General features: G+C 34.8%; 1 protein-coding gene across 2 annotated transcripts in view; it reads left to right on the plus strand.

Moving 5' to 3' along the window:
• LOC142334580 (band 3 anion transport protein-like) overlaps positions 1 to 17,653 on the plus strand; it is a 261,810-nt gene that overhangs the window by 517 nt on the left and 243,640 nt on the right. For both annotated transcript variants that reach the window (XM_075382716.1, XM_075382717.1), the window contains exons 3-4: positions 54 to 403; positions 471 to 547. In XM_075382716.1, coding sequence (XP_075238831.1) covers positions 54 to 403; positions 471 to 547 — 427 coding nt within the window. The remainder of the gene's footprint in view (positions 1 to 53; positions 404 to 470; positions 548 to 17,653) is intronic.

Here is a 17,653-nt window from a genome sequence, read left to right on the forward strand (position 1 = left end):
GTTTGTTCGTCTTCCTATATGTTGTTCCAATGTTGTAAGTACTTTCTTTTCAGCTCATAAAGTGAGCCATTTCCGGCCTCATCATCCGTTACAATCAGCTCACAAAAAACGAAGGAGTTCCGCTCCTAAGCCAGGTGCAACCAGCGCCTCCAAAATCTCTGAAAAAACCAAAAGGAAGGGGCCTAAACTGAGTCATGGCAGCCAGCCTCAAGGAGATTTGCCAGACGGATCAGTTTGGGAAGCAAATCCTGTAGCCGTTGGTTATATTCGATCGCAAAGTGTTCCCGCAACATCTGTAGGAGACACACAGAAGAGTGTTCAGTTTGCAAAGGACAATGATGAAGACAACGACATCGAACTACAGAAACTGAAACCCATCTCGGAAGAAAATGTGAAAATAGATGTATGTTACCATTAGACAATTTTGAATGTTATAGAGCTGAGATTGTATCATTGTCTATGTACTTCAGTTTCAACTTGGAGATGACACGGGAATTACGAGCGGGTCAGATGATTTGTGTATGACACCATCACGGTCGCGAAAATCGTAAGTATATTATCTGCTCTTGGTGGAAATAGTTGACAATGTGTTTGTTTTAATAGCCACGAAGCGATAACTGGGGCTATTATAGGCCTTCCCTTGGTTTTTTAAATCTGAAGATTTTGGATTAGATTGGTACTCTGTCTTTTTTTCACACGTTTTTTATGCTGTTGAAACGGGATAAACAGGTAAAGCTCGGCGGGCATTAAGTTGCATTAGAGGACATTAGCTGGCTTTAGTAGCTTTTTAGGTGCTTATTGTGCTGAAACAGCTGTAAGTCCTAAATTCATGATGAAAAGGTAACCTGATTGCATCGTTTTTTCTTTTGTCAGTTTTAAAATTTTCTTATTTGATTATTTTAAAGCTCCGTTCTACTTATTTGGATATTATGCTAGACAAAATGTCTTTTTCTGCTAATGTTTCATGTTTATTTTCGTTGTTTATGCCAACTTTAACACCTCAGTCAAAGCTTTTCAATAATTTTTTAGTTTTTGAAAATTTGTTCATTTTTTGAGTTATTCCAGGGGCTAGGGAACCTCTCCTAGATTTTGATTTAAATGCAATTGAATAATTTTGAACATTTTAATATCCCGAGTTTTGATAAAATTTGAATTTTTTTTAAAAATTGTTAATATTTTTGTTCCGAGTATATCGACCTCTGTTGACCAGTTAAACTTCTCTTCGGCTCAAGTTTCGGTTACTGAATAGTTTCTGGAGGCATTGAAAGGGTTTTGAATATTTTATAAGAAGGGTGTTGTGGAAGAGTTTAACTCTCCGTAAATTCTGCCATTTTCAATTTTAAGTATTTGTCATTTTTCTCGATTTTTTCTGTCTTCATTGGCCAATAAACCCTTTTAAGGCTTAAATTTAAATTTTACTAGCTCTTTACTAATTTTTAAGTTCTCAAAGTTTTTTCAGGTTTTGTTTGCTTTTAGTGACCAATGAAGAAGTTTTAAGGCTTAAATTTGGGTTAATTGTTAACTTTTGATGACCCAAATAGTTTCTTTAGGATGCAGACTTCCAAAATTTCAGAAACTTTTTTGCTCCTTTTTTCTGAAGCTTTTATTGATTTTTTTTCTATTTTTTTCAATTGCTGTTATTTTCGGGGAGGAATGGACCTTCAAACTATAGCAATTAGCTCGTATATATACACGTTTTGATGTTTCACACGTTCTTTCATGCTTTTTAAACGAGATAAACAGGTGAAGCTCGGCGGGCAGTAAGTTGCATTAGAGGATCTCAGCTGCCTGCAGTAGCCTTTTTGTGTTGCTATCTTATCCTTTTGAGGTGCTTATCTTGTGTTGAAGCAGCTGATAGTCCTAAATTCAAGATGTAAAGTTATGTTTTTGTGCCCTGATTGCATCATTTTTTCTTTTTTTTCCATTTAAATTTTTCTTTCTTTTTAAGCTCCATCATACTTTGTTTGGCTATAATGCTAGACATTGTCTTTTTCTGCTAATGTATTGTTCATGTTTATTTCAACTTTAACACCACAGTGAAAGTTAAGTTCAAAATTTTTCACCACAGTGAACACCACAGTGAAAGAATTAAGTAAAGAGCGAAGTTTTTCTCTTCAATTTTTGGGTTATTCCAGCCTCAGGGGCTAGGGAACCTCCTCTAGGGTTTGATTTAATTGCAGAGGAATAATTTTCAACATTTTGTTATCCCGAATTTTGATAAAAATTGAATTTAAAAATATTTTTTTGTTCCGAGGTTATCGACCTCTGTTGACCAGTGAAACTTATCGAGGGCCCGAGTTTCGGTTACTGGATAGTTTCTAGAGGCAATGAAAATGTTTTGAAGATACAATAGCAATGATTATGCAGTAGAGTTTAACTTTCTCTAAGTGCTGCCATTTTCTCTTAATTATTTGTCATTTTTGTCGAGTTTTTCTATCTTTAATGGCCAATAACCCTTCTAAGGCATGGGCTAATGGGTCTTTTTAACTGAAGTTTGGCATACAGGGTAAAGATTTTTTGTGATACATTTTTTGTTAATTTTGATTATCTTAATTTCGGAAGGGTTCACTCTGTTTCTTTTTAGCTGCAATAGTTCAATTGATCTACTGGTCAGAAACTGGACTGTTTTTAAAGATGTTTTCGCACCTTTTCCCACGACCTTGAGCTTTCAAACGGGATAAACAGGTAAAGTGCAGATTATCAGGTTTTAGTGATCTTTAATATGGCTATAGAAACTGCGTGGAGGGCCTATTTCCAAGTTTAAAGGGCCAGTTACGCTCTTTTTGAGCCCTAAATGAAGCAATTTCTTGATTTTGTACTTTTTGAATTTCTTAATTTATTTATTGTAAGGTTTGGACATAGTTTAGTTGGCTATGATGCTCTACAAAATTTCGGTCTGCTACGAAACGGTTAGTGTTAAGTTTTGCCCTAGAACGAAGTTCGAAGCAATTATCGTAAATATGTTAGTCTTTTTGCGAAATTTTTTAACGATCAACTTCAGTTTGACTGAGTTCTTTTTCGCCTATTGTTTGTTTCTACAAAAAACCGACTGTGAGCGGTTGGACATCGAAGCCGCTGTATTTAAGTGCTTAAGATGTCAGACTGTCATCCTGGAGATGGCAGGTTTGTTCTTTGGTTCTTTTTTTTCTCTTTTTGAGCCCTGAATGCTTGTTTTTATTTTAAGGTTTATTTTATGGTCGGATATAGTTTGTGGCTGATTTGCTATGCGAAATGTTTTTTTCGCCAATCTTTTTATTGCTGTTTATGCCAACTGAAACACCTGAGTCCAATCCTTCTTCGCTGGTTTTTTAAAGTTTCTGGTTTTTTTTTTGTTATTTTTAGACGACAAACTTTTTTGAGACTAGAAACTTGGTTAATGGAATATTTTTGATTTTGATTGTCTGGATATTAAAACTTACTAGCTCTTTACTAATTGTTAAGTTCTCAAAGTTTTTTTCAGGTTTTGTTTGCTTTTTGTGACCAATGAAAAAGTGTTAGGCTTAAATTTGGGTTGATTGTTAACTTCTGATGACCCAAATAGTTTCTTTAGAATGCAAACTTCCAAAATTTTAGAAACTTTTTTATTGTTCTTTTGCTTCTTTTTTCTGAAGCTTTTATTGAATTTTTTTCAATCTTTTTTAATTGCTGGTAAAATAGGGGTGGAATGGACCTTCAAACTATTACAATTGGCTCCTATATATACACGTTTTGATGTTTCACACGTTCTTTCGTGCTTTTTAATCGGGATAAACAGGTGAACCTTGGCGGGCAGTAAGTTGCATTAGAGGATCGCAGCTGCCTGCAGTAGCCTTTTAGGTGCTTATCTTTTTGTGTTGAAACAGCTGAAAGTCCTGAATTCAAGATGTAAAGATAGATTTTTGTGCCCTGATTGCATCATTTTTTCCTTTTTTTATTTAATTTTTTTTCTATTTTTAAAGCTCCGCCATACTTTATTCCGCTATAGTACTAGACATAGTGTCTTTTTCTGCTAAAGTTTTGTTTTTGGTTATTTGAACCTTAACACCAATGTGAAAAATTTTTTTGGTCAATTTTTTCAATTTTTTCTCTTTGATTTTTGGGTTATTCCATCCTAAGGGGATAGGGAACCTCCTCTAGGGTTTGAATTAATTGCAGTGGAATGATTAATTGCAGTGGAATGACCCTAAATGAAGCAATTTCTTCTTGATTTTGTACTTTTTGAAATTCTTAATTTATTGTAAGGTTTGGACATAGTTTAGTTGGCTATCATGCTCTACAAAATTTCGGTCTTCTACGAAACGGTTAGTGTTAAGTTTTGCCCTAGAACGAAGTTCGAAGCAATTATCGTAAATATGTTAGTCTTTTTGCGAAATTTTTTAACGATTAACTTCAGTTTGACTGAGTTCTTTTTCGCCTATTGTTTGTTTCTACAAAAAACCGACTGTGAGCGGTTGGACATCGAAGCCGCTGTATTTAAGTGCTTAAGATGTCAGACTGTCATCCTGGAGGTGGCAGGTTTGTTCTTTGGTTCTTTTTTTCTCTTTTTGAGCCCTGAATGCTTGTTTTTTTTTTAAGGTTTATTTTATGGTCGGTTATAGTTTGTGGCTGATTTGCTATGCGAAATGTTTTTTTCGCCAATCTTTTCATTGCTGTTTATGCCAACTTAAACACCTGAGTCCATTTCTTCTTCGCTGGTTTTTGCAAGTTTCTGGAAAGTTTTCTGTTAATTTTTTTAGTTAGACAAAACTTTTTTGAGACTTGAAAATTGGTTAATGGAATATTTTTGATTTTGATTATCTGGATATTTTTAAATTTTACTAGCTCTTTACTAATTTTTAAGTTCTCAAATGTTTTTCGATTGCTGTTAATTTAGGGTTGCAATGGACCTTCGAACTATAGCAATTGGCTCGTATATAACCCAAATTGTTATTTTAGCCTGGTTGATTTTCTAGGTCTCGCATTTTGTTTTTTTTTTTGGAGGAAGAAGCCGGTTTTCATGAAAATAATTTATTTGGACGTAACTCAGTTTTGAATTAATTTTAGATTTTATTTTTAAGGTGATTTTTTAGTGAAATGCAAAATTATGAGGAAAAAAATTAGTGAAATGCGAGTTTGTGTTTTTTTCGGACTTTTTGTGTAATAGTTTTTGGTTCTCGTCGGCTTAACAACCAGTTGTTTTTCAATTCTTCTGTTAGTCAATTGAGGAGTCAAGTTATTCTTTTGGATGGTAATTCAGGTCATCTCATGCTATGTTTTTCATTTGGTCAGGATTTTGTTGCGACCGAATGACGTCACAATCACTTCCAATTTCCTTTTTTCATTCGTTCATGCAATTCCAACTGAATTGCGTCCCTAGAGTCATTTTTTAAGTCCTTGTAGAGCGATTCCTGTTCACTCGCGTGATTAATTTTTATTGATCACTCTTGAACAATGACCTCTTCCATCTCAAGTTGACTCTTCGTAGCTTCAATTGAAGGAATTGTGGTCAAATGATTGTGTCACTCTAATGTAAGGTTTTAAGAGCAGCTAACAGAAGCAGCAATAAGTTTTAACATATCAACTTTTAGTTAAAAGTAGTTTTAGTGAGAACTTTTTTGTCTGGAGGTTGCGTGCCAGAAGCTCTAGTGGACCTTGGTATTCGACACGTTCGCTTTCATTACGCTGATTCTAAAAGTTTACTTCGAATGGTATTACTTTGTTTCTATTTCTCTGATTTTGATAAACTTTTGTTTTTCTGGCATTAATAAGTTGGTCTGCTGGCGAGGTGCAGTAGTTCTTAGTGCTCCATTAAATTCTTTGGATTGTAATTTGAGTCTTGTTCTGTTATGTTTTTTTAAAGATGTTTTGACACATTCTACAGTGACTTTGACCTTACAAAGCGGGTTTAACACGCAGCGCCCAGTTGGTATCAATATTCGTCAGAGGCACTGAGCTTTTAATTGCTTAGAGTGCTGAACGTGTTGGTAGGAACTAAGTTCATTTTTAAAAGGACAACTGTGTTGTTATCATGTACAAAATGTTTGATTTTGTCCTTTTTGCCATTTAATTAGATGGGTGTATAAATAACGCTTTTCATAGTTTATAAAGGTGCATTGCAAGCCACAGTTCTTCTTAATGTCTATGTTCTATACAACTGGGTAATGCAAACTTCAACACCAAAGATGATAGTGATTTCTGAGGTTTTAGTGACGGTTTCTAGAGAAGTTTCTAGAGACGGTGGGATTGTTATGAAAATATCATTTTAAAGAAATTCAAGAGTTTCGAGACATTAGGATTGCTCTGAAAATGTTATTATAAAGAAATTCAGTAACGTTTCATTTAAATCTGATTTTCTGACAATTTTTTTGAAATTCCTGGTCGTTTTTGCATATTTTGTCCTTTTGGTGATCTTTAATATGGCTATAGAAACTGCGTGGAGGGCCTATTTCCAAGTTTAAAGGGCCAGTTACGCTCTTTTTGAGCCCTAAATGAAGCAATTTCTTGATTTTGTACTTTTTGAATTTCTTAATTTATTTATTGTAAGGTTTGGACATAGTTTAGTTGGCTATGATGCTCTACAAAATTTCGGTCTGCTACGAAACGGTTAGTGTTAAGTTTTGCCCTAGAACGAAGTTCGAAGCAATTATCGTAAATATGTTAGTCTTTTTGCGAAATTTTTTAACGATTAACTTCAGTTTGACTGAGTTCTTTTTCGCCTATTGTTTGTTTCTACAAAAAACCGACTGTGAGCGGTTGGACATCGAAGCCGCTGTATTTAAGTGCTTAAGATGTCAGACTGTCATCCTGGAGATGGCAGGTTTGTTCTTTGGTTCTTTTTTTTCTCTTTTTGAGCCCTGAATGCTTGTTTTTATTTTAAGGTTTATTTTATGGTCGGATATAGTTTGTGGCTGATTTGCTATGCGAAATGTTTTTTTCGCCAATCTTTTTATTGCTGTTTATGCCAACTGAAACACCTGAGTCCAATCCTTCTTCGCTGGTTTTTTAAAGTTTCTGGTTTTTTTTTGTTATTTTTAGACGACAAACTTTTTTGAGACTAGAAACTTGGTTAATGGAATATTTTTGATTTTGATTGTCTGGATATTAAAACTTACTAGCTCTTTACTAATTGTTAAGTTCTCAAAGTTTTTTTCAGGTTTTGTTTGCTTTTTGTGACCAATGAAAAAGTGTTAGGCTTAAATTTGGGTTGATTGTTAACTTCTGATGACCCAAATAGTTTCTTTAGAATGCAAACTTCCAAAATTTTAGAAACTTTTTTATTGTTCTTTTGCTTCTTTTTTCTGAAGCTTTTATTGAATTTTTTTGAATCTTTTTTAATTGCTGGTAAAATAGGGGTGGAATGGACCTTCAAACTATTACAATTGGCTCCTATATATACACGTTTTGATGTTTCACACGTTCTTTCGTGCTTTTTAATCGGGATAAACAGGTGAACCTTGGCGGGCAGTAAGTTGCATTAGAGGATCGCAGCTGCCTGCAGTAGCCTTTTAGGTGCTTATCTTTTTGTGTTGAAACAGCTGAAAGTCCTGAATTCAAGATGTAAAGATAGATTTTTGTGCCCTGATTGCATCATTTTTTCCTTTTTTTATTTAATTTTTTTTCTATTTTTAAAGCTCCGCCATACTTTATTCCGCTATAGTACTAGACATAGTGTCTTTTTCTGCTAAAGTTTTGTTTTTGGTTATTTGAACCTTAACACCAATGTGAAAAATTTTTTGGTCAATTTTTTCAATTTTTTCTCTTCGATTTTTGGGTTATTCCATCCTAAGGGGCTAGGGAACCTCCTCTAGGGTTTGAATTAATTGCAGTGGAATGATTAATTGCAGTGGAATGACCCTAAATGAAGCAATTTCTTGATTTTGTACTTTTTGAAATTCTTAATTTATTGTAAGGTTTGGACATAGTTTAGTTGGCTATCATGCTCTACAAAATTTCGGTCTTCTACGAAACGGTTAGTGTTAAGTTTTGCCCTAGAACGAAGTTCGAAGCAATTATCGTAAATATGTTAGTCTTTTTGCGAAATTTTTTAACGATTAACTTCAGTTTGACTGAGTTCTTTTTCGCCTATTGTTTGTTTCTACAAAAAACCGACTGTGAGCGGTTGGACATCGAAGCCGCTGTATTTAAGTGCTTAAGATGTCAGACTGTCATCCTGGAGGTGGCAGGTTTGTTCTTTGGTTCATTTTTTGCTCTTTTTGAGCCCTGAATGCTTGTTTTTATTTTAAGGTTTATTTTATGGTCGGTTATAGTTTGTGGCTGATTTGCTATGCGAAATGTTTTTTTCGCCAATCTTTTCATTGCTGTTTATGCCAACTTAAACACCTGAGTCCATTTCTTCTTCGCTGGTTTTTGCAAGTTTCTGGAAAGTTTTCTGTTAATTTTTTTAGTTAGACAAAACTTTTTTGAGACTTGAAAATTGGTTAATGGAATATTTTTGATTTTGATTATCTGGATATTTTTAAATTTTACTAGCTCTTTTACTAATTTTTAAGTTCTCAAATGTTTTTCGATTGCTGTTAATTTAGGGTTGCAATGGACCTTCAAACTATAGCAATTGGCTCGTATATAACCCAAATTGTTATTTTAGCCTGGTTGATTTTCTAGGTCTCGCATTTTGTTTTTTTTTTTGGAGGAAGAAGCCGGTTTTCATGAAAATAATTTATTTGGACGTAACTCAGTTTTGAATTAATTTTAGATTTTATTTTTAAGGTGATTTTTTAGTGAAATGCAAAATTATGAGGAAAAAAATTAGTGAAATGCGAGTTTGTGTTTTTTTCGGACTTTTTGTGTAATAGTTTTTGGTTCTCGTCGGCTTAACAACCAGTTGTTTTTCAATTCTTCTGTTAGTCAATTGAGGAGTCAAGTTATTCTTTTGGATGGTAATTCAGGTCATCTCATGCTATGTTTTTCATTTGGTCAGGATTTTGTTGCGACCGAATGACGTCACAATCACTTCCAATTTCCTTTTTTCATTCGTTCATGCAATTCCAACTGAATTGCGTCCCTAGAGTCATTTTTTGAGTCCTTGTAGAGCGATTCCTGTTCACTCGCGTGATTAATTTTTATTGATCACTCTTGAACAATGACCTCTTCCATCTCAAGTTGACTCTTCGTAGCTTCAATTGAAGGAATTGTGGTCAAATGATTGTGTCACTCTAATGTAAGGTTTTAAGAGCAGCTAACAGAAGCAGCAATAAGTTTTAACATATCAACTTTTAGTTAAAAGTAGTTTTAGTGAGAACTTTTTTGTCTGGAGGTTGCGTGCCAGAAGCTCTAGTGGACCTTGGTATTCGACACGTTCGCTTTCATTACGCTGATTCTAAAAGTTTATTTACTTCGAATGGTATTACTTTGTTTCTATTTCTCTGATTTTGATAAACTTTTGTTTTTCTGGCATTAATAAGTTGGTCTGCTGGCGAGGTGCAGTAGTTCTTAGTGCTCCATTAAATTCTTTGGATTGTAATTTGAGTCTTGTTCTGTTATGTTTTTTTAAAGATGTTTTGACACATTCTACAGTGACTTTGACCTTACAAAGCGGGTTTAACACGCAGCGCCCAGTTGGTATCAATATTCGTCAGAGGCACTGAGCTTTTAATTGCTTAGAGTGCTGAACGTGTTGGTAGGAACTAAGTTCATTTTTAAAAGGACAACTGTGTTGTTATCATGTACAAAATGTTTGATTTTGTCCTTTTTGCCATTTAATTAGATGGGTGTATAAATAACGCTTTTCATAGTTTATAAAGGTGCATTGCAAGCCACAGTTCTTCTTAATGTCTATGTTCTATACAACTGGGTAATGCAAACTTCAACACCAAAGATGATAGTGATTTCTGAGGTTTTAGTGACGGTTTCTAGAGAAGTTTCTAGAGACGGTGGGATTGTTATGAAAATATCATTTTAAAGAAATTCAAGAGTTTCGAGACATTAGGATTGCTCTGAAAATGTTATTATAAAGAAATTCAGTAACGTTTCATTTAAATCTGCTTTTCTGACAATTTTTTTGAAATTCCTGGTCGTTTTTGCATATTTTGTCCTTTTGGACCAGTCATACTTTTTATAGCTTGAAGATGGTTTTAATGCTTTCATGAGCTTGACGCTGGTTTACTGGACTGCTTCTAGAGACAAAAACTGCTTTTCAGTATCTAACTAGAGTTTTTTTGTCTTTTTATAGTTTTTTAGGGACGAATGAAACTATTAAACGATGATTTATTACTTAAGTTGTTGTGGAAATGAAATTCTTTTTTTAATAAATGTTTCATCAATTTTCTAGACTTGTAATAGAGTTTTAAAATTTTTAACCTTTTCAGTTTTCCTTTCTCTAGGAGACATAAACCTTTAAGAGAATTTTGCTTGTTTTAATGCTTTTACTATAGTAGTATCGAGAACTTCAGCGAATTTTTATGTAGTTTTTGATAGTTTTTTTCATCAAATTGAATTTTTTTGTCAATTTGCTTGTTCGCCTGTGTTGCGCAGCAAGGTCTCTGCTAGCATGGAATCTAAATGCTCAATTGATTTTAACGAGAAACAATTGGTGTTGAGGACATAGCAGAAAGTTTTGGGAATGTTCTGTCACTTGCAAACTTTGTTGGTTGATATAGTCAATATGTTTTTGAGCCTGATGCTGTGTGTGCTTGAACGTTAACATTAGTTTCTGTGTTGAAAGTTTTGACGCTAGAAGCGCTAGTGAACATTGCCATTCAACATCTTCGCTTTCAATGCGCTGATCGCAAAAGTTTATACACTTTGAATGCTGCATTTCTATTTCTGAATTTGAGAGAAACTACTGTTGTTTTTCTGGCAAATTGATCTGCCGCTAAGGTGGAGCAGTTTTTAACAATTCTTTGAATTATACTTCAGGATTTGTCCTGTTATATTTTATAAGATGTTTTCACGTCTATTTCCATGACGTTGATCTTTTGAGACAAAATACACATGTAAAGCTCGGCATGTATTGAGTTACAATAGAGTATCTCAGCTTGTTTTAGTGGCATTTTAGGTGCTGAAACCACTGTAAGACCTAGATTAAAAGTGAAACGGTCAGTTTTTGAGCCTTGAATGCTTGTTTTTGTCAGATTTTTTGTTTGTTTAAGGTCAGTCATATTTTGTGGCTAATATGCGATGCGATATAATTTTTTATGCTAACGTTTTTTGTTCGTTTTTTTATTTATGCCAACTTTACACCTGAATACAATTTTTTTCTTAGTTTCTTCAAGTTTCATAAAAGAGTTTGTCTCTTTATAGTTTTGATTTTGTGGGGCAAAGAAACTTTAAGACTCGAAACCGAGTTATTGGAATTTTTTATTTTGATTATCTGGATAATATTAAATTTTAATAGCCTTTTACTACTTTTTATGTTTAAGTTGTTTGCGTTTTATTCAATTTTAGAGACTTATGAAAAGGTTTACAGGCTTAAATTTGAGTTAACAATTAACTTTTACTGACTGACCCAAATAAGTTTCTTTAGGATGCAATCTTCAAAAATCTTAGCAACGTTTTGTTTTTTGCTACTTTCAAGTTTTTTTAGTAAATTCTTTGTTCATCTTCAAATTTGTTTGTTTCAAAATATGGCAATGAATAAATGTTTACATGAAACTCGTATATAACCCGAATTATTATTCTAGCATGAAGGTTTTCCATTTTGTGGTTTTTCGAGGATAAAGCCGGTTGTCATGAAATTAGTGTATTTGAACTAAGGCATTTTTAAAAACTAGTTGTTTACGTTGGTTTCAAACTGCTTTTTCCAACTGTTTTTTGATTAAAATTGCCAGTTAATCAGCAGCCTATCTTGCTGCTGGCTTCTTGAGTCATTTTTAAAAAACAAAGATGTTTTGCGGACAATAACTCTATGAAAAGATGCTTTGAGGGCAATAACACTTCTAAAAGTTTTATTAGAAGTTGCTTTTTCAAAGACTTACGTTGTGGGTTTTGGTTTTATCTTTGTCGTCTGTGTCCAGGATTTTAATTGTGAAATGCCATTTTGTTTTTTGTGTTTTCGCAGATTTTATAAAAATTATTGGTTCTCGCTTAACAACCAGCAGAGTATCTACAAAATTTATTCTGTTTTGATAACTCTTAATTTGTGTGAAAACTTTTTTGTTTGGCTTGTTTTATCCAATTCTTCTGTTATTTAATTGTGGAGTTTGCAAGTTTTCCTTTAATTTTAATGGTAATTCGGGACTTGTCCTTCTATATTTCATTTCGTCAAGGTTATCGTTACCTTCATATGGCGTCAATTTCTTCAAAATTGCTGTGTTCATTTTTTCATGCACTTGCAATCGAATTGCGTGTGTAACGTCTGTTTTCACGCTTAGTAGAGCGGTTCTTGTTCATTCAGTTAACTTGTTTTTTGGCAATGTGGAAAATAACTTTTTCAATCTCAAGTTGACTTTTTATTAACTTTGATTCAAGGAAATAAGGTCAAGTTATTCTTTGTCACTCTTTTTAAAGGTTTTTTAAGATCAGCAACAGTAATGAGTTATACTAGATTTTACCGAAATTTTAACCGGTCATTCGCACAGTAAAGGGCGATTAGTGCTCTAAGAGAATTACACATGTGGTAATGCTCTCGTTCTTTACAGGTTATGGAATTTGTGAAGAAAAATTGATCCAGCGAAAAAGACCAATAAGACCCAAATCAATACCAACTTCGTTTGGGAGCAGATTACTGCTGCCCACCTTGATCAATTTGTTTTTCAACTTCGTTTAAAACTGATCTCTTGAATGTTTAATAGTCATAGACAACTCAATGCTCAGGAGCTGCTGAGAAATGCTTTAGGCAGATTTTCAATATGTAAAGGCAACTGGACGAGATTTTGTGAATTAGATATTGCGGTTTTGGAACGATTTGTTAATAATTCAATTCAGTTTTATTTCGTTTTACTTGATTTCGTTACTACAGTTTTGGAGAAAAACAGTCGCAGTTGCAAGATTTTTGTAACGAAGTGTTACAGGGTCCCTAACATGGCCAGCCCCATTTTCAGGATTGCTAAGAAGAAAAATAGCGTTTAAGTACATCTTGAAACTTTCGTACAGCTCAATTGAGAAATACTTTAAAAATAACGGTAATTAAATTATGCGTACATAATTTTTCTGGTGGATCGTAAAAACGAGCCACTGCAGAAATATAAACCAAAAAAAGTGGGGCACACAACAGCGAAAGTGATTTGCGAATTTGCGACAAACCTGTGTGGAAATAGTATCAATATTAGATTAAGACGGGCTGTTAATAATTTGAGACCAATAACTTTTAGTAATATGAGAAGTCGATGTGCTGGTTTGTAAGCAAAAGGAAAAGAGAGCAACGTACTGATTAGAAGCATTGGAGGTATTGTCTGGAGTTTCACGAGCATTACTTTTGAGCAACTGCAAAGAAAGGAGTTCTATCGAGTAATCAGCATGTCTTAGGCGTAGCTGAGAAATTGAACTATTTTAAGTTACGAGAGATGGTTATCAAGATACTGGAGTGTTTAGTTGCATCTTCATTTTCTTTTAAGTGAGAATTGTTGCTCTTGCGGAACAATTGTTTAAGAAAATTTTGATCTTAGAACGGACCTAATGGGTTTGCCAAATGAGTCCAGCAACAAGTCAGAGGCCACGTGGCGTGAAATCGTTAAAGATCAAACCAGGTTGACAGCCAGTTTTTTTTTACTTTCACTCACAGGGTACTTTCTGAGTTGGTAATTTTTCTCGTGGAAATAGTTCCAAAAATGAGTTTCTCGCTGTTGGTGATCTTTTGACAGACTTTGCTTTCCTTTAATGGTTGAACGACCTGGGACGAGGTGAGTATGTGTCTGTCTTAGGGAATCGTTATATCAGTACAGAATTCTAGCGGTTAATCTTCTCGATTCCATAACCTTGTAAAATGATAGTTTGAAGTTTTCAACCAATCGCTCCAAATTTTTACTGTCATGGAGAGCAGCTGGGAGACTGATTTTCCAGTTTATCTCTACATTCATGAGATGTAGCTTTGTCAGAAATAATTTGAATGTTTAAAGTCTCAAATCCGAGGTTGCATATGATTGTTCGAACCAAGAAATGACTTGCCACAGTATGATATAATTTTGTGGTTTTCTTTTGGTCGGTTGATAAAACGTTTGAGGCAGATGATTTTGGAGCCTGTTGTAGAAATCTGTCGGTACTTCAAGATACTTGCGGTTCTCGTTACCTTAACAACCAGCAGAGTACCTACAAAATATTTCTGTTTTGATAACTCTTAATTTGTGTGAAAACTTTTGTTTGGCTTCTTTTATCCAATTCTTCTTATTTAATTGTGGAGTTTTTAAGCTTTCCTTTATTTTTAATGGTAATTCGTGACTTGTCCTGCTATATTTCTTTTCGTCAAGGTTTTCGTTACCACCATATGACGTCAATTACTTCAAGTTTGCTTCTGTTCATTTGTTCATGCACTTGCAACTGAATTGCGTGTGTAACGTCTGTTTTCACGCTTAGTAGACCGGGTCTTGCTCATTCGAATGAGTTGTTTTTTGGCACTGTGAAAAATAACTTTTTCATTCTCAATATGATTTTTTTTCAACTTTGATTCAAGAAGTTAAGGTCAAGTGAGTGTTCCACTCTATTTAAAGGTTATTTAAGAGCAGCTAGCAGCAGCCGTAAAATGTTGTACTGGATATTACCCAAAATTTAACTGGTCATTCGGGCGATAGAGGCCGATTAGTGCTCTAAGAGAATAAAACATTTCTAATGCGCTCGTTCTTTCCAGGTTATGGCATTTGTGAGGAAAAAGTGATCAAGCGAAAAAATAAAGACCCAAATAAATACCAACTTCGTTTGGGAGCACATTACGGCTCCCCACCTTGATCAATTTATTTTTCAACTTCGTTTAAAACTGATCTATTGAATGTTTAATTGTCCTAGACAACGCAATGCTCAGGAGCTGCTGAGAAATGCTTTAGGCAGATTTTCGATGTGTAAAGGCATTTAGACGGGATTTGGTGAATTAGATATTGCGGTTTTGGAACGGTTTGTTAATAATTCCATTCAGTTTTGTTTCGTTTTACTTGCTTTCGTTACCACAGTTTTGGAGAAAAACAGTTGTAGTTGCAAGATTTTTGTAACGAAGTGTTAGAGCGTCCCTAACATGGCCAGCCCCATTTGCAGGATTGCGAAGAAAGAATAATAGCGTTTAAGTACATCGCGTTGAAACTTTCTTACAGCTAAATTGAGAAGTACTTTAAAATTAACGGTAATTAAATTATGCGTACATAATTTTTCTGGTGGATCGTAAAAACGAGCCACTGCAGAAATATAAACCAAAAAAAAGTGGGGCACACAACAGCGAAAGTGATTTGCGACAAAGCTGTGTGGAAATAGTATCAATATTAGATTAAGACGGGCTGTTAATAATTTGAGACCAATAACTTTTAGTAATATGAGAAGTCGATGTGCTGGTTTGTAAGCAAAAGGAAAAGAGAGCAACGTACTGATTAGAAGCAATGGAGGTATTGTCTGGAGTTTCACGAGCATTACTTTTGAGCAACTGCAAAGAAAGGAGTTCTATCGAGTAATCAGCATGTCTTAGGCGTAGCTGAGAAATTGAACTATTTTAAGTTACGAGAGATGGTTATCAAGATACTGGAGTGTTTAGTTGCATCTTCATTTTCTTTTAAGTGAGAATTGTTGCTCTTGCGGAACAATTGTTTAAGAAAATTTTGATCTTAGAACGGACCTAATGGGTTTGCCAAATGAGTCCAGCAACAAGTCAGAGGCCACGTGGCGTGAAATCGTTAAAGATCAAACCAGGTTGACAGCCAGTTTTTTTTTTACTTTCACTCACAGCGTACTTTCTGAGTTGGTAATTTTTCTCGTGGAAATAGTTCCAAAAATGAGTTTCTCGCTGTTGGTGATCTTTTGACAGACTTTGCTTTCCTTTAATGGTTGAACGACCTGGGAGGAGGTGAGTATGTGTCTGTCTTAGGGAATCGTTATATCAGTACAGCATTCTAGCGGTTAATCTTCTCGATTCCATGACCTTGTAAAATGATAGTTTGAAGTTTTCAACCAATCGCTCCAAATTTTTACTGTCATGGAGAGCAGCTGGGAGACTGATTTTCCAGTTGATCTCTACATTCATGAGATGTAGCTTTGTCAGAAATAATTTGACTATTTAAAGTCTCAAATCCGAGGTAGCATATGAATGTTCAAACCAAAAAATGACTTGCCACAGTATGATATAATTTTGTGGGTTTATTTTGTGATTGGTTGATAAAACGGCTGAAGCAGATGATGGTGGAGTCTGTTGTGCAGATCTTCCGGTACTTCAAGATACATTCGCTCTACCAAAAGACAGATATATTGGCAATTATGTAGCCAAATATATTGGCTAGATAACATGCTATTGTTTTTACATGAAACCGTCATATGAAATGGAGACCTGTTGTTTCGAACAAATTGTTTCGAGCCGGTTAGACTGTGCCTGGTACAATGGATTTAACAGATATATTTGAAACAATTTCGACGTGTTGGGTGAGCAAAGTTTTTCTGTTTGGGCCAGTCAGATCTTTTGCGCAAAAATGACTGTTTAGAAAGCCTTAAGTATTTCGATTTGGTTTGCTCAGCTCTACAATCTTTCGTTCGTTCATTTGAAGAGTTAACTCTGGATGAAACTTAATACCAATTAAATCGGAAAAGACGGTTAACATTTTGTCTATTCGATTGAGTTTCCTCAAAAAATCTCAGGCGCTTTGCAGGTGCTCTCGTAAAGTACAGGACTGTAGTGCTGCCAAATCAGAAACTCAGTCTGAAAACTGCTTTGGTCTTCATTAAGAAATTTTTCTACTTTAACTTCGTATACAGCGGTTTGTAGTTTTGTGTTGGGTATGGCAATCCTTTTTATTGAGGCTAGGCGAGTCTTGCCCATACCGAACCTAACTAGGATCGAATGATTCAAGAACTCAATTCGAACGTGCGAAATAGATGATAGTGCGTATTCCTGAGCTTCCATGAATGACTGAAGCTCATCTGAGGTAACACTGTCCAGGAATTATTAGTTCCCTGGAGTTCGGGTGTCTTAAATACCGTAATTTTTTTCCGTTAACTTGCTGGCGTCCTGAGTGTAATGGAGCAAAAGTTAGTTGTGCTGTTTTTGAGCATGGATTCAGACGGCTTGGTTAGAGGTGCTAAGACTCTGGAGATTAAACAAAGAAGCAAACAATCTGATTAATATTCTGAGTTCCGTCGCCGTTAATTTGTCTATATGTAGCAATTCACTTTCAAAACAATGAAACGTTGGTTTCCATGGTGAGCGAAGTGTCTTCTGATTCGAGGGAGATCGGTGTCTGTATGTAATCTGGTTTCAACTTCGAATAACATTAAAAATTGCAAACTAATGGAGATTGTAAGTTTGAAACTCAGCTTGGGTAAAACACTTATCGTACCTTGCTGTATTTATTCACCAGAGATTGTAGAAACATAAGAGGTCATCCATGTAACTTATGGCTGGGTGAGGTGAGTCAATGGCTTCAATAATGTGACTAGTGTACGCCTAGGTATCATTAGATCTTCCCTGTCCCTCATTAAACACTTAAATTCTGTCCCCAGGAGCAACTGCATCCATATTTGTTTAAGATCAGCCCTTAGCGCAATGTATGTCTCCATTAATTTAAAATTTAACCCGTAAGATTACCTGATCCAGTAGCGAAAAGGCGTTTTTTACCGGGTA

The sequence above is a fragment of the Convolutriloba macropyga genome, chromosome 2, assembly GCF_964194025.1.
Source record: "Convolutriloba macropyga chromosome 2, txConMacr16.3, whole genome shotgun sequence".
NCBI lineage: Eukaryota > Metazoa > Xenacoelomorpha > Acoela > Convolutidae > Convolutriloba > Convolutriloba macropyga.